Source organism: Crinia signifera, chromosome 3 (genome assembly GCF_055691185.1).
Source record: "Crinia signifera chromosome 3, ASM5569118v1, whole genome shotgun sequence".
In the NCBI taxonomy this organism is placed as follows: domain Eukaryota; kingdom Metazoa; phylum Chordata; class Amphibia; order Anura; family Myobatrachidae; genus Crinia; species Crinia signifera.
Window position 1 is genome coordinate 205,255,919 of NC_139219.1, and position 18,352 is coordinate 205,274,270.

General features: G+C 38.9%; 1 protein-coding gene across 19 annotated transcripts in view; it reads left to right on the forward strand.

The window, feature by feature from the left end:
- The window catches only part of DST (dystonin), a 522,642-nt gene that overhangs the window by 497,953 nt on the left and 6,337 nt on the right, over positions 1 to 18,352 (forward strand). For 8 of the 19 annotated variants that reach the window (XM_083177288.1, XM_083177297.1, XM_083177289.1 and 5 more), the window contains 8 exons: positions 488 to 650; positions 3,679 to 3,833; positions 3,949 to 4,023; positions 5,669 to 5,686; positions 9,875 to 9,992; positions 12,097 to 12,165; positions 14,925 to 15,118; positions 17,747 to 17,857. In XM_083177288.1, the coding sequence (XP_083033414.1) occupies positions 488 to 650; positions 3,679 to 3,833; positions 3,949 to 4,023; positions 5,669 to 5,686; positions 9,875 to 9,992; positions 12,097 to 12,165; positions 14,925 to 15,118; positions 17,747 to 17,857 (903 nt within the window). The remainder of the gene's footprint in view (positions 1 to 487; positions 651 to 3,678; positions 3,834 to 3,948; positions 4,024 to 5,668; positions 5,687 to 9,874; positions 9,993 to 12,096; positions 12,166 to 14,924; positions 15,119 to 17,746; positions 17,858 to 18,352) is intronic. The other 11 variants (XM_083177291.1, XM_083177303.1, XM_083177304.1 and 8 more) reach the window with 5 other exon arrangements.

Here is an 18,352-nt window from a genome sequence, read left to right on the forward strand (position 1 = left end):
GTATTATACATTCCCATATTTTTTTACTTGCTCAAATGAATTCTCAAAAAAAAAATAGCAACACTGGACACATCTAATGGAGAAATAAACCTACGAGAAAAATCAACAGAGAGGGGATCCTTAGTCCTGGGGTCATTCTGTGATTTACCAGAGGCATTAATAGATGGCATGAGAAAGATGCATTCTGCTCGGTGCACACACAATGACTACATCTGTGCACCAGCTAGGTGATTTGGACCATTGGTAGGTCTGGAGGACCAGTTTGGCCAGCCCTGCTCTAGGGTCATTTGGTATTATTAAAACAAGAGGTGGGTCAATAGACTCACAGTCCCCATGTTAGACCAATTTTCCAATTAATTGCATATATAGGGCGCACATAAATTCATGTTTGGGTGATCTGGCAAGGCATTGCATCATCTTCTTAATTAATTCTTTACTAGCCATCATAATATACTTGAATGTATATATTAAGCATTTTGCATTGCAGCTGAGGGAGTTTGCCAACTTTGATTTTGACATCTGGCGAAAGAAATATATGAGATGGATGAACCATAAGAAGTCTCGGGTGATGGACTTCTTCCGGAGAATAGATAAAGATCAGGATGGAAAGATAACAAGACAAGAGTTCATAGAAGGAATCCTTTCCTCAAGTAAGTGGCACTGAATTCATAACTTGTAGCATCATCAACTGAATAGCTTATATGGAAGTGTTCCATATTTAAAAAAAAAAAAGTAATTTGCCATATTATTGCATATTAAAGTATTAATTTACAGGAAGGCATAGGACTTTGCCAAGTCTAACAATTAGGGCGGGATTTACTAAGGTAAAAATGTGGTAAAACCCCCATTGAGATGCAGGTTCACTAAGGAGCGCCAATTTATATGCTTATTAACCCTTTGAGGGCCAACGTTGCTGTGAGCGATTCTCAAAATATCCTTTAAAAATGCCAGTGTCACTCACAGCAACGGTTCTTTTAGAATGAATAAATAAATAAATACAAATACAGCCAAGTTAATTAATAGAAGTTTGATTAAATATTGCTCCCAAAAAAAAGAACCGTCGCTGTGAGCGACGCTGGCATTTTTAACAATTTTGAGGATCTCTCAGCAAAAGTGGCATTCAAAGGGTTTAACAAAAGAAAAAAGTTTGGTACCGTGTTAGCCAGTTGATAAGAAAAGTTTTATTGTTCCTCAGTGAGAAAAACAAAATAGCAATCTAGCAAATATGATACCTTTTAATGGCTAACAAAAATAAATGTTGTTAAAATGCAAGCTTTCGAGACTTCTTAGGTCTCTTCCTCAGGCATGGTATAACAAGGTGTGTGAAGAACCACATATATATACACAGCAGAGTAGGAACAAGATGTGATAGATGGACATTCTTAAGATCAAAACAAAACAAAATAACAGAATGAGCTTGTAAATTGAGTCCTTAATTGGTTTGTAGATAAGTAGTGTGAAAGTTTTATTGTCTCTAAGTTGATGACAGACCAGAGTTAGAGCTCCGATGCCCTCACTCTCTCTGGGCCAGTCTCCTCAGATGTTGTAGTGGGCCATAAATCCCTCGGATAGATTCAGTCCTGTGTTAAGGGTGTCAAACGTTGTCATTAATTTGTATTCCCAGACCCTCCTGTCTCTTTGTGATTTGAAATTTCCTTTTAGTATAATCACTTTCATATGATCCTGATTGTGTCCTGGGCTGCAGAAATGTTTGGCCACAGGAAAGTGTGTCTTTTTTTCTTTTATTGTGTGGCGATGGGACCTCATCCTTGCCTTAAGTTTTTGTCCTGTTTCTCCAACATACAGACCCCCAATAGGACATTTGGTGCACAGAATCAGGTACACTACATTGGTAGTAGAACATGTGAATGTCCCTGGGATCTTATAGTCCTGTTGTGTGTTGGGGATCCGTACACTAAAAGTTTGGTACCGTGTTAACAAAGGGTTTAACAAGGGTTTAACAAAAACGTTTTCTTGGCAATTTTTACACCTGATTTGACAAATGCCTTTGATGCTACTTCTATCAAATTCCTGGGTTCTTATATGCTGCACCACGCAATATTGACTGAATTCACATTTTCACAATTCTGAAAAAAGTACAAATTCTAAGCCCTCATTGCACTACAGTCCTGTTTACTGTCGGATGTGAAAAATTACTACAGTACCTCCTAACTGTCTGGGACTAATATCTAAAATGCAGTGTAAAAATAAAGTTCTCTAACATTTGTGGGCTTCATACGAATGCAGAGAGTATTTACCAAGCAACTGAAAAATGTTACCCACCGAAGTATAAATCTCTCTGCACATGTTATATCAGCCTCACCTGCAGGATAACATGGTTTTGGCCTATGGTGTGCTTTTTTGCTTTGCTTACCACCCTGAATCTGTCCTTTGGATCACAAAAACAGCTTTATCTTTGCAATTCATATTTAACCCCCATCCAAAATCTAAATCTCCTGTACATTTTAAATCGTCCCCATATTTATTGTTTTTTATCATGGGGTAAAGTTACTACTTTTTTGTTTTTGTTTTGGTCCTATCAGAGTGCTTCAAGCTTCATGATATAGTACTTCCAGAAATAAGGCAATTAAGTTTTTAGGAGATATTAAATGAATTATCCACTAAGCTTGATACATGCATTATTGCTGCTAAAATTGTATTAACTGCTTACAGTGTCTCTTGATAATTTAATTACTTACTGGCTGACAATAATGTGTAGAGCAGTGACCTATGTCCTTCCTTCCTTCCCATAATAGGATTGTGTCACTGTTTTCTTTACAGTTCTCTATAGAATAAAAGGGTTGTCCCCACAGTACTGTATACAGTTGCAAGAAAACATATGTGAACCCTTTGGAATTACCTGGATTTCTGCATAAATTGGTTATAAAATGTTTTCTGATCTTCATCTAAGTCACAACAATAGGCAATCTGCGGCTGCTATTTTTGTCGTGGGAAATAGCAGCGGCTCCCTATTCAATGCTGTCATAAACCACAGCACTGATGCGGGATTACAGTAGAACAGGCCCAACTTCAGAAGCTGTCGGGCCCGTTCTGCCGATAACGGCCGTGGATTGTCGTGATCCAGGCCGCAGATCGACAATCCACAGCTGTTTTCGCGGCCACGCCCCCTTTGCGCCCATCGGCAGGTGGGACATTGAATATCATCTGTCGTTATCCGGTCGATCTGACCGCAAACGGGCCAGGATCACGGCTGTCAGCGGATATCAACAGCCGTGATCCCACATTGCATACACCCCACAGTCTGCTTAAACTAATGCCACACAAACAATTATATGCTCTCAATGTATGCAGCAATCCAGGCAATTCCAAAGGGTTTGCATACTTTTTCTGCTGATCTGCGAATAGTAGGCGTGTCTGCATAAATGGTTGTGGATTGGAATACAGGTTATAAGACTATTCATGTTTGAAATCAGGTTGTTACTGTATATCAAAATTACTGAGATTCCAATGTTAGTCGCTTTTACTCAAGTATAGATATCTGTAAAATCAGAACTGTCAGCAGGAGCTTTAATGTTAGTAATTAGGAAACATTAAATGTTTCCAAAATGTCTGATGGTAGCAAATATCCTGTTCCAGCTAACCCTTTGTTGTCTTTACCAGATTCATAGAAATAATATAATATATATGCTGTAATTACTGTCAAATATCTCTTTCTAGAATTTCCCACGAGCAGGCTAGAAATGAGCGCTGTGGCTGACATCTTTGACCGCGACGGGGATGGCTACATTGACTACTATGAATTTGTGGCTGCCCTACACCCGAACAAAGATGCATACAAGCCTGTAACTGATGCTGACAAAATTGAAGATGAGGTATTTGTTCCATGTCTCATATGTTATATTGATTGGTTAATCTTACATCTTTACATGCATTAACAATGAAGTCAGTTTATGTGGTCAATAAAAGCTTCATTGTTTGCCTTTACAGGTGACACGACAAGTGGCTAAATGTAAGTGTGCCAAGCGATTCCAGGTGGAGCAAATTGGTGAAAACAAATACAGGGTAAGTGTTGGAAATGTGTATAGATTAAATTTCTGTATATTCTACTGTTCATCAGATCAGGGGAAAAATAAGCCCCAGTTATAATGATTATATTGTAAGGCTTTTAATGAAGGATTTAGAAAGTTTTTTAGACAATTGTACAATCTTAATTTACTGTATAATACAGTCCATCGAAGAGTCCATTTTTTTCAGAAGCAAGTTCAGATATTAAGTGTGTCACTTAAAATGCATGTTCAGCTGTTATTGGTTATTGTATACTTGCTGAGCTTCCCCCTAGTCTTACATGATTTCAGCCCCATACACACAAGACCATCCATGGCCCCGCGGATATCGTTAATGATATTGGCAGTGCTGCGGGTGGACTATATAGTGCATACATTGTATCATATTTTTCAGTGATATCACCGGACTCGGGGGAATGCGTGTTTTGAGGGATAGTGAGCATACATACTACCCGTTTTGTTTTTTTGTTTTTTTTAAAGGGCCCTTCTGAGCGATATCTTTAAAAAAGATTGGGTAGTGTGTATGGAGATTAAAGCTCTTTATTCCTTGTTTTCCTTAGATTGTAAGATTTGTCCCTAGGGGGCAATGGTAGGTGTTACAGCTACAGTAAAAAGTGTTGTAAAATCATAGTAAATGTTCTAGTAGTATTAAACAAAATGCTCACTTATAAATGTCCCCATTATAGTTAGATTAAAAGTCTAGAGGGAGATTATTCAAGGAATATCTTTGTAAAACCACATTTTTTGTCTGTGGGTTTCTAGAGGTTTTAAAACCACCAACATACTGCTACTTATAACATTGCCAGGGTGAAATAGCTGAAACAGATGTGGTCTGTACAGTGAATATTAAAAATAAATGTAATACTGCTTCTGATTGGCTGTCCGACCTTTAAATAGTCAGGGTTACCAGACATTAACTCCTTTCACAATAGAAAAAGTCTGTATCCATTCTATGTTGTTTTTTTTTTCTCCCAATGGATTTCAGAAGATCTAGAAAGAATATTTTATTCAAATAATTCTAAATGCAACTTCACTACAGGAGGCTCTATGGATTATTAACCATACAGGGGCACTATTAATAATGATTAAATATATGCGGGCACTATATTTTAGTTCCACGAGATTCCCAAACTTGCGGTACTAGAAGTGACCCAATACTACTATGCATTGAGAAGTGGGGTCTCACCTCACCCTAGATTTCCAAGCCCTTAATGGAGGTGTGGTGGTGGGGATGGGGGTGGGGGGTTAGTGGTGGTTTCCCCTAAACTACATACAGTTTGGACTTGCTACATATGTATTATGGGTATTAAAACCATTTAATATAATCCCTCAGAGTCACAGTTGTATTGTTTGCAAGAAACTGCCAAAATTTTCTCTTAAGGTCGTATTTTAGGACCAGACAACAGATATTTTTTCATAGATAGGAGTTGCTTACAGTAAGGTTTGTACCTTACAGATCCTCCAATGCATTTATATAATGCAGAATGCACAGCACTAACACATAACAGCAACACATAGGGAATGAGAGACATTCTCTGATGTCACAGATGCTTAAATTTATATATATATAAGGTTTCCAGAAACATATAAAGATATAAATACACTAACTGTATTTTCTCTCCATTTTTTCCTTTTGCTATTAGTTCTTCCTGGGAAATCAGGTATAAACCAGTGAAATGTTTGTAATGTGTTTTCATCCAAGCTTGTGATGTATGATCACTACTATCGCCCTGCCATATCCCATACACCCATCATGTCCTGCTTGCTAAAACCCATTACTGTGCTGGTGAAGGGGCTTTACTGTACTGTGACACCATGATCCAGATCTGTCTGTGTACCAATGCTGATTATGCCGTAATAATTGCTGGGTGTGGATTCTGTGCTCTGGTGAAATGATACATTGCTGTGTAAGGAGTATACTGTACCAGTTACTGTATGTCTGACTTTTGGAAAAAATAACTTTTTATAGGAACACAGTGATTTTTACTTGAAGTATATAGGGCTTGATTCAGATTTGCTTACTACACTGCATATGTTCGCTGCCTAATGAGTAGGTGAAGACTGCCCCACGACCGAATCCCCTCACTAGAATGCGAGGGGATGCGTATGCTAACACATCCTCTCGCATACGGACGCAAGGAGGAGAAAACATTCCATGGACCTGCCCCCAGTGTAAACAGCTACATATCTACCACATTCATTGATATGCCCCCATGGATAGCATACCAGCCCTGTGCACAGACATGCATTGTCATGATTACAATAATAAGATGTGTCCTCATGCATCTAGCAGCGTGAGATGTCTGGTGTGAGTGAGCCTCCAGGGCCCCACCGTTTCTGATGGCAGACCTGGTTAGCATAGTCCTGTAGCCACAATATATAGGGCCTGATTCAGAGGCTCATTCATTTGTACGAGATGGGCTTCCGTAAATATGCTAATGACTGAGGTTGTGACGTCTCAGGTCCGTCACTGAATGGGTTTGGATAAATTGTTGTGTGTATGAGGAATCACTCAGGTATGGTAAATCAGGGAGCACCGCAGTATTGGTTAAATTGAACCAATAGTAAGATTGATTTGTGTTGCATCTATTTAATCTTTTTATTTTATTTGGTTGCCATTTTATTGTACATAAAATATGTACATATTTTACATATTGGGGCATATTCAACAAGAAAAAGTATGAGAAAAAGGTGCCGTACTTTAACATGCAGGGAAAACCCACTGATTCTGCAGTTTGTTTCCACACATTAACCCTTGATTTTCATCATGAGGAAAAGGTTATTTAATTGAATAGCCTTTCCCATGCTGCATGGTAATTAGCCAGGGGGTAAACTCTGTGGCTAATGTAATATACTCCACTATATAAGCAAGCACTGAGGACGGCGAAGCAGGTCCAGACACCAGTGGTATGTTTTACTGGTGGATTTGCCGAAGAGGGAGTGTGTTATCTTACATTTTCTGGCACATCAGTGCCCTAATTCTATTTAAGTGGCTTCTCAACTGAGATCCTAAATGTAAACCACCTCTTCTCTGTATTTTATGAGTTATGAGGTGAAATTTAGTAGGATGAGAGAATCAGAAAGTGAGAGATTTGGTAAGAAATCTCTGGGGGGTTTTAAATCGGAAATCATTTACACTTCAAAATCAAGCTTTAAAAAAACCCATAGATTTCTTACCAAATCTCTCACTTTCTGATTCTCTCACCCTATTACATTTCCCCTTGATGTCAGCTGTGGTGTAGTTTAGTGAGTTTGTTTACATCAAAATGTCTGCAGTTGTTATCTCTAAATATAGGCAGAATATTAGTAAATGTGCATTGGATATATACATCTTATGACCCAATAGTGATCTGGCGCCTACACCAATTGTTAAATATTACACGATTTACAGGAATTGTTCATTATCTCCAGCAAAGTAAGAAAAGACGTTCATCATCTTCTGGATGTGTTTATTAAAAAGTTTTCTCCAGATGTCTACAATACAGAGACATCTGAAGAAAACTTTTTAATAAATACATCTTGTGGATGATGAACGTCTTTTCTTACTTTGCTGGAGATTATGAACAATTCCTGTAAATCGTGTTATATTTAACAATTGGTGTAGGCGCCAGATCACTATTGGGTCATAGAGTTGTGTGTTAACTCCCTAATCCTCAGGGAATTTAGTGATTGGGCTGCCTTTTCTGTAAACATATTTATAATAGCGTGTAGTAGAATTTTGGTAATATATATATATATATATATGTAGACAAGGTGAGAAGGAGCGCACACATGAGCCAAAATATGTCAGACTTTACTGAAAAAAATTATATAAGCTCATAAACATATTAGTAAAAGACAGTCGGCATGGGAATATTCACCGCTCGCACAATGCACACAAGTACGGGGACTGGAGGCTCCAGCAGGTTCGACACAGATGCAGCGGCAGCGTTTTCCACACGGCAACACGAGACAGACAGTATTCAGCGATCCAGTATGTCAGAAGGTAACGCCCCTGAGGGCTTTGAAACATCACCTGCAGCGGGGCGTTATCTTCTGATGTACTGGATCGTTGGATACTGTCCATCTTGTGTTGCCATGTGGAAAACGCCACCGCCGCCGTTTCATCTGTGTCGGACCTGCTGGACCCTCCAGTCCCCGTACTTGTGTGCATTGTGCGAGCGGTGAATATTTCCATGCCGACTGTCTTTTACTAATATGTATGTGAGCTTATATACATTTTTTCAGTAAAGTCTGACATATTTTGGCTCATTTGTGCGCTCCTTCTCATTTTGTCTTCACATGTTCTGCTGTATTGAGGCTCAGGCTAAGCCTCATTGGAGTGAGCTGCACTACATTTTCTAAGACGGACAGCCATCTTTATTCCCTGACTTTGTGCAGATTTTCAGTTTGTATGCATCTTTAATATATATATATATATTTCCTTTGTACGGCGCTGCGAAACACTTGTGGCGCCTTATAAATAAAATAATAACAATATATATATATATATTATATAACATGTAACCCATGCATGGCTGGAAGTATTGTAGAATACTAACATAATCTAGAAAATGAGCCTCCAACAACAATACAGTAAAGGTACAAATAGCATTGCATTGTACCATACCTCACTGCTGTGTGTGGGACTGATTCCGGTTGGCTCACAAAGCAGTGTTAGTTTGCTGCTTTGCGAGCCTTGTAATGCTGCCCGCCAGGCCTGTGATAGCCTGCCCCCGCTACACACCGGATGTCCCCACAGCACTGTGAATGGTTGTTTTGCATAAACATTTATCACAGGCTTTTGTGTGGGCCCGAAATCATTTGATGATTTCTTTAGTGCTCGCTAATCTAAGTCAGTCTCTGGTGACTTAGATTAACGGCTACCTCCTCCGAAAACAGGGAGGACAGCTGATGTCCAATGACATCAGCCGCATGCCCATGGAAGTCTGGTGGCTGCCTCCATTCGCAAGGGGATGCCCAGCGGTTTCATGAGAAACGCATGCGAAGGCCCCATTCATGCCTCCTACATGCCCCCCTCGCACTCGCAGAGAAGCCCTGCACATGCGCATAAGCGAATATGCAATGCGCAGAGCCCGACCATAAAACTCACATGGGTGAGTTTGTTAATGAGAATCACCCCCTATATGTGATGGCTCAGTGTGTACACATGAGGCTGTATCCCACAGCAACCAATGAGATTATTACTGCAACATTTTTAGAAATGACAGTAAATCAACAACCTAATGCCCCCCATACACGGTCCGTTTTTTTGGTCCGTTCTGTACTTTTAAAGTACACATCGGATCGGATCGCATCCCTAGTGCATGCAGTGTGCATGCACTGCGATCCGTTCCGATGTGTACCTAGTACAAAAAGTATGTGCAGCACATACTTTTTGTACCGTACTATGTGATGCGCGGGAGTGCGCATCGCATAGTACAGAACGGAGCCCTACACAACGGACCGTGTATGGGCTCCTTAAGTGAGATAAAATACAATGCTGTGTATGTGATCACTGCTGTAACTCCTTTCTAGATTATGTAGAGCAACAAACTAATTTGTGTCTAGCCATTGCTACAGTATATGTATTATTGGAAATAATCATATAATGGGATATGTTACTGACTCACTCCATTGCTTAATTTCCTTCCTTGCTGTCAGTGTTGCCCATTGCTTTAATCAATTTGCTTCAATTATTGTTGTCTGAGTGCTCTCCGATCTACTGTATGTACATAGATTCCAGAGCGCTCATCTGTGGGTCACTAATACTGATTACATTGCACTTTCATATACCTGCATGTATGATAAGGTCCATTTATTTACACTCATATATCTCATCTTGCGTTTTTGCTTTTATTCCTTCTTAGTTTGGTGATTCCCAGCAACTCCGCCTTGTCCGTATATTAAGGAGCACTGTGATGGTTCGCGTTGGGGGTGGATGGATGGCGCTAGATGAATTCCTAGTGAAAAATGATCCATGCAGAGGTAAGCCAAATAGTGGCATATTGTTTATCAATCAGAATAGGCCAGAAAACCACTTCTATATTTTCATGTCAGCTTTATTTTATGGAATTTGTTATATTTTACAACTTTTAACCACAAATTAACTTTTGTTATAAAATGGAAGAAATATTTTTTACATTTGAAATAAGTCATCAATTTAGCTCAGTCTTGTGTGCCATGAATAATTTATTAACTTGTACTCTTAGCTTATTTTTGGCTGCTTTCTATTTGCTCCTGAGGAGGAGGCCAATTTTTTTTGTGTGAGGCCTCTCCATAAATAAATATAATAAAGCTATATTTCTTTAGTGTTAGTATATAGTTCATTTAACTAGAGAGCCCATTTGTACTGGGGAATATATGTAACTTTGGGTGGTCATTTGCAAAGTGTGCCCTTACAGGCCTCCCAGTACATTTATAGGTGCTCGCTTAGCACCCTTATGAGCCCCGGGTACATCTCTGTGTGCTTGCTTACCGCGCTTCCAGGCCTACTAGTACATTATAGGTGCTCACTTACTGCCCTTACGGGCCCCCGATACATTTCTAAGTGCTCACTTACAGGCCTTCCACTACATTTCCAGGTGGTTGACTACTGCCCATACAGGCCTCCTGCTACATTTCTAGGTGCTCACTTTCTGCCCTCACAGGCTTCCTGCTACATTTCTAGGTGCCCACTTACCGCCCTGTTTCAGAAAACACTTCTGTAACTTAAAAGTGGGTCTGGGTATCTATCTCTGCTGAGGTGCAACATGGCAGGGCAAAAACGGGTCCCATTAAAAATATGGGTTGAGACCAGAAGAGACTGCCAGCCATGAGCTGAAGGGAAGCTAAAATATGTTTGTGGAGAGACAATGACCATGTGCCCCTCAGCACTACAAACACCCCTACACATTTTCTACCAGTTATCTCATTACATCAACCTAGCTCAGCAAAATGCTATCTCATTTCTGTATATGTCTGCCAAATAAGATCATTGTTTACTTTGTACTATACTAGAAATGCCTCCACTTCCCTTAGCAATCTCTTCTACTCTGCTGTAAAATATGCTCTGCCAACAATGCCACTACAAACCACATGCCAAGTTCTGTGTTATTCTTGTGCAATTCAAGAAAAATGTTTGGTTTAAAGCTTCTTCTGTATTGCATAGCGCCATGGTTTAGTCCATAAACAACCGCCTTCATTTTGAGGGTAGCCAGAAAAATACAGGTGTCCATTGCCACAAACAATATTGCACTCTATATAACAAGAGTGTCTTCATAAAAGCTGTGGTAACAATTTCACACTGACCAGTAAAACCAGAGCACTAACTAGCCCTCAAAAACAAATACATGGGTAATTGTCTTTATTTGTACTCATATATATGTCATTTGGAAATATGTAATAACAGAAGAAAATGTTTAGTCCTTACTGTAAACATAATTATTAAGTTGGCCTTGAAAGCTATGGGGGAAATTTACTAAGATGTGTATTCTACTTCACATGGGATGTAGCTATGGGCAACTAATAAGAATCTACTTATTTATTTAGCAACCTCTAGATTCTAGAGGTTGCTAAATAAATAAGTAGATTCTTATTAGTTGCCCATAGCTACATCCCATGTGAAGTAGAATAGAGTCTAGAAGATAGTAGACAGGATCTGATTGGTTGCCCATAGCAACATCACTTGTGAAGTAGAATACACATCTTAGTAAATTTCCCCCTATGTGTTTACCACCTATTTTTGGCTGGGATTCTGTAACTACATTTTTCTGTTTTCAAGTACATACAGTATATAACATTTTCAGTTTGCAAAGAGATGTAAAGAGCAGGAAACTGCATTTCCGGTAAATACAATCCATTAAAACTGGTAGTACACCAATGTGATAAAGCAACCTCACTTTGGAAAAAAATCTTAATCACAGCAATCCAATGGGTCCAGGTTTGTTTAGGGACTCTTTAAAAATTGAGGTGCTTCCGATCTGTATATATCTTGGGCTTTTTTCTTTCTAGTATCTTTTTTTTTGCTTATGTAAGTCCTTTATTACTTTACCTTATTAACAAATTACCCTTCTTTATTTTACTTGACTGGTATTCTGTCATTTCTCCCTAGTTCATCATCATGGAAGTAAAATGTTACGTTCGGAATCAAACTCTTCAATTACTACTCAGCCTCTTATAGGTTGGCAAATATCTCCCTCTTTCTTTTCTTTCCATTTTCACGTATTTCCTTTCACTTGCTTTGGTATATTTTTACGTGTGTCATTTTTCTGTTTTGTGTGTAGTGCACGCATTTTGTTGCTTTACCATTCTGTATTCTTGGGCACCTACTTGTAGCGTTTAGACATTGCTGTGATTAGCGTGCATGGTGAGGTGGACATTCAGAACGATCATTTGTGTTCATATTGAGTAGACTAAATTGTGTTATAATGCATGTAAATTTTTTTTGTTTCTTATTTAAATAATCTGTGTGTATGTACTGTAGAAACATTTTTGTTTTGGCTTTGGATTATTGATGCAGGCTTAGACAAACCTTGGCTCTCCTGTGGGTAACTTTCTACCCTGCCACATAGAAAAGGCCTCGGGCATGCTAGGAATTGTAGCCCAACAATGACTGAGCCACATTTTGCCAAAGCTGCAACCATGTAAAGGACAACTCCCCAGATGACAAATTATCTTAATACTTCCCTTATTCTAACTAGTATAACTGTTTGAGTCTGGTATCCATGACTTGACTTTTCCTATCGTCATTTCTCCTACCTACCCAGTCATTCAGTGCTGCAATGCACTAGTTACAGTAAATGAAAGAAAACTGAGAATTGAAAAGGTTCTGTGGGATCGGCATTTGGCGGAGGACTGATGGTGGTGGGTCCATGTCACAGGACCCCTACATGCCTGCTATTTGATGATGGGCAGTGGTGACTCATTTTTAATAGTTGGTGGAGTTCTTCTTTAAGGTCTAGCTGCACAACAGTGTAGCAAGCATGAGCATTGCTTCCCTTCATGACACAATGCTAATGTCTTGGATCTTTTAGTATATCCTGCCTTAGCTTACAATTTCAGTTATGTTGAATGCTAATTAATATTTTCTTTACACTTATTTCTAAATGTAGCTTTTTTTACCCACTTCGTTATGTGCTACGATTGATATTGTCAGAAAATACTCCACATTATCATACAATATCACACCATTTGTTACTGATATATTTTGATGCTTTTTTTCAGGGTAATGTCTAACTCTAGGTAAACAAAGTTGGTTCATGTATGCTTGAGCTGGTATTAGCATGATATCACTAATGAGTCTAACCACAAATTGCCCACACCCTCTGCTCTTGTTTGATAATACATTCAGAATTTATACTAAAGCAACTTGAGTATGTAGTAAAAATGTCAAAAAATGTGATACAAAAGTGATTTTGCATACATTACATGTATTCCTATGTATCACAATATAAAGATATAGTGTGTGTGTAGTGTGCCATTATATATATATATATATATATATATATGTGTGCAATGATGAGGCAGCACTCCCGCATTTCGTGCAAAAAAAGGGAATCTTTAATGATCACATGTCATATATATATATATATATATATATATATATATATATATATATATACACATACATACATACATATATATATATATATACAGGCAGCAACCTTATATGTCCCCTCTGTTAGTAGGGGAAAAGAAGGAAAATAGGAAAGAAGTATATAAGGTGCGCCACCAAGTACCACCACCAACTTGGTTATCTTTCTAGAAGTGACAATCCACAAAACTTAATTGAAATGTTTAACACGTTTAATATCTTAAAATATATAAAAAATAATAAAAATTATATTTTTTATGTAATTCATTCCATTTGGTCCAATTTCATGGTTCACAACAGTAAGTAACAAAACCCGATGCATTTCGTCATTATGAATTCATCAGGGGTAGTTGTTCATTAGTTGTAAAGGACACATCTGGTCTGACAAACGCGATAATTAGTCAACTTTCTCGAGTATGCAAATTAAACTAGAATTTGAGCCGCTTTTTGATACCATTTGGATCGCACACAAACTCTAAGGAGTCCAAGAGGACACGAACACAGCTCTTTGACTCCTTTACAACTAATGTGCTGTGAACCATGCAATTGGACCAAATGGAATGAATTACGTCAAAAATTAAATTTTTATTATTTTTTATATATTATAAGATATTAAACGTGTTAAACAATTCAATTAAGTTTTGTGGATTGTCACTTCTAGAAAGATAACCAAGTTGGTGGTGGTACATCTTTTGGTGCACCTTATATACTTCTTTCATATATATATATATATATATATATATATATGTAAAATTTGTAGATTGACTGGCACTCCTTCCTGGGGAAATGCGCCAAGGTGCCTTCCTCTGGATAACGTATATACAGCAGAGTTAGAATGAGAGTCCTGGGGGGACCCCCAAAGAAACAGGCGGCACTCGATCAGCTGGATGTATTGAATCCACTTTTATAGGCAAATATCAAACAAATACAAGCATGTTGCCAACAGTCTTCAACTGGTTAGAATCCAGTCGAAACAACTGTTGGGTCAGCCACTGTACTGCTTTTTCATCTGAAACATGCTGTAACTTTGCTTTAATACACACTGTTTCTATCTAAAAACGAGTGCTGGTCTGTTCCTATCCTAAACACCAAGGCTGGGTAAGTGCTATCTAAAATTCCTTTCTGGACCCTGCACCGTCTATTTCTACAAAACCACATTGAGTGCTGTTTTTCTAAGAACTTTGTATATATATATATATATATATATATATATATATATATCTCCATATACATGCATACAAATATTCTTGTGGCTGTTGTTTTGTTTCCACGTATTTCGTTATCCATGTGTCACAAGAGTTTGACTTGTGGGAGATGTGTATGGCTAATGTGTTTCTTATTTGCAGCGAAAGGAAGGACAAACTTAGAGTTGCGGGAAAAGTTTATGCTACCGGAGGGAATTAGCCAAAGTATGACTCCTTTCCGGCCCAAGGGTCGAAGATCAAGACCATCTTCTAGAGGTGCATCACCCAACAGATCCAACTCGAGTCCAAATATTCAGGCCAATCCTTCACAGATCACCGGTACTAGCACACCTAAGGTACCTATTTGTATATTCAGAAATGGATATACTTTATATGTTTACTGTAGCTGCAAACAGCTGTTATCTTTTGCAGGTTAAGCTAAATGCACACAATGTGACATACACATAATAATTTCTGTACACATAGCTGGAGCTTACAATCCCTATTACAATCCCTATCACATGAACACACAAGCAATATTTTTTTGTTAGAAGCCAATTAACCTACCATTATATTTGTGGAGTGTGTGTGCAAATACTGGATTATCTGTGAAACCCATCAAACTCTGGGACAATATATAGACTCCGCACGGATAGGGCTTTGGTCAGGAATTTAACGTATTACTTTATATCTAGTATGACAAGTAATACCAATATTGCTGACCATTTTATGAGGGCTGTGCAATAAGTTTCTGGGATGTGCATTGCCTGTCTGGTTGTGAACTGTAGTCATTGATTACATTTCTTGTGAAATGTCATGGCACAGAGCCATAAATAAGCAGCACTGCACACTGAAGAAGTCAGCATGTTCCCTTCCTTCATATTTGTTATGGAGCTCAACAGAGGCCACTGTAAATCCGTGATCTTCTACAACTACGAGAGCAGTGCCCAACTGCAGGAGAGTTTTGACTGACTGCGAGCTTCTTTTGGGGAGGGAGCACTGTCCCAAAACACTTTGAGTGGTTTGCAGAATTTCGGTGCAGGAGAGCCCTGTGGCCGACTGATTTCTCCCATCATGAGGACAGCATTGCTGCTGTGAGGTCCGTAGTTGAGGTGGATGCCAGGGTGAATGTGGCCCAGTAAGAGAAGGAGATAGGCATCTTATATGCAATTGATACTCCACAAAAGCTTGGTCTGAGCAAGCTTTCTGTACAATTGGTGCCCCGTCATCTGACTCAAGAGCAGAAGAAGGCCCAGTTGATGAAAATGCTGGCCAGGTTAATGGCGTTCGCTCAAACTCTGTCTGGGAGATCATCAGTGGGGATGAATCCTGGATCTACAGTTTAGCCCCTGAAACAAAAGTGCCTGCCCCAAGTGCTAGAAGCTATTTCCAGGTGCTGTCCTAGAATTTGCAGTGCACACAGTCCAGACCTGACTCTTGTCATGTTCCCACAAATCAAATATAACTTGCAAGGGATTAATTTTAATTTACATGAAGCTGCAGTGGAGACTTTCATCCCACGTGTACAAGACATACAGTACCTGCTTTGGACTGGCTAGCTGTGTCATCAGGTGGTTTGAGCACATGCAATTTTGCATAGACACCTCTGGTGAATACTTATAAAATGCAATGTTCACTTTGTAAATATACTTTTTGTACATCTTTAAAAGTATTGCACACCCCTCGAAGAGTGTGTAGATTATGCCTTGTCTGATTGGGTTGCTGTATAGTAAATTGCCTAGGCTGGCAGAAATCTGTTGATGCAACACATTTACAAGACACATATTCTTTTATTTATTTTTATTATAGTATGTTATGTGGTATTTGTTTCTGCTGAATCTGCTGCAATCACATGTCATTTCAATATCCCCAGCTGAGTTAGGCCCTTATTCTGTTTCACTCGCAGAGGCAAATTCTTTCTTAAATGGGCAAAACCATGAGTATTGGAGGTGGGGCAGATGTAACTTGTGCAGCGAATTAGCTTTGGGTGGGGGTTTACTTCAAAGTGAGATCTATATTGCAGTGTAGAAATAAAGCAGTTAGTATTTACCCTGCACAGAAACAAAATAACTCACCCAAATCTAAAGGTGCCCATACACGCTCCGATCCGGCCTTCGTTCTGGGCTAAAATAGCATCCATCACATCGCATTGCATGCCTTGTGCATGCAATGTGATGTGATGTGATGAAAAGCAAGTACAAAAAGTATGTGCAGCACATACTTTTTGTACTGTGCGATGAGGTGCCACGGGAGCGAGCACCTCAAAGCACACATCGCACCGCCGGGATCGGAGCGTGTATGGGCTCCTTCACTCTCTCCGCACAAGTTACATCTGCCCCACCTGCAGCACTCAAGGTTTTGTTCATTTAAGAAGGAATTTGCCTTTGCGAGTGAACCAGAATAACCCCTTTAATGTATTGTCACACATCCACAGTACTTAAAACACGCAGGAATGTTTAGTGTTCTTGCCAACACATTTGCTGCATTAATAGTAAAAACCATTCAATTCTATAATGTGTAAATATATATATACTACTATATAACAAAATTCAGAAAATGTTTAAAGAGTCTAGGTCAGTGGTTTGCATATGTAGTCCCTCAGGCACTCCAACAGTACAGGTTTTAAGGATATCCATGCTTAGGCACAGTTGTCTTAATTTTAGTACCTCGGTCAGTTTGATTATAGCATCTGTGCACAAACAGAGATATCCATAGAACCTGAATTGCTGGAGTGCCTTGAGGACCAAGTTTTCCAAACCACTGGTCCAGATAACTGTTTTTTGTTATGTTTATTTTATGACACAATGCTATACATGCGTGTTAATATTAATCATAACTAAATTAAACTTGGTTGTGAGATGTTGGGCTGCAGGCACAGCTGCGGTAAGCAGAAGGAATTAATATGCTAGCCTTCCGTATGGATTATAGCCCCACTACTGCCCAGAGGGCCATTACATGAATTGACTTGCCATTGTTTCATACAGACACCTCTCCATATAACACGCAATTATGGTAAACCTTGGTTGACAAACAGCAAAACATCAACTCCTTGTAGGAGCCCTGAGTTCCCAGAACACAGACTATCATCTGAAGAGGTATAGTAGCGACAGAGCATCCAGTTGTGTCATCTCTGCCAATCACAACTGCTGAACGAGCTCACTAACCTCCATCACTATTTCACTGAGAGTCCTACTGTACCTTGCACGCTAACACCCTTTATAACCGATGCTCAACTATAATCTCTTCTCTTGGTCTACTTTTATAATATTATATTTTCATTTCTTCATGTATTCTGTTAATATAACTGGACATTTATGTGATTTTTTTTCCTTCCTTACAATTCATATTAGATACTAATATGCTGATATTTGTGTATATCTTTAGTTTTTTATATTATGATCTTAATCTGCTATTGTTACTTTTGAGGCCATAGTAAAAGTATAAACAATAATGTATTTTAGTTAGTATTACGTTACATAATCCTAGCAAATAAAGGACTGGTGTCCAGATAAAGGGGAAATCCAATTATCCCAGAAGAAACAGCCGTTTTTTGCTATTTTCCTATTATTTCTCCAATAGTTTTTCCTGGC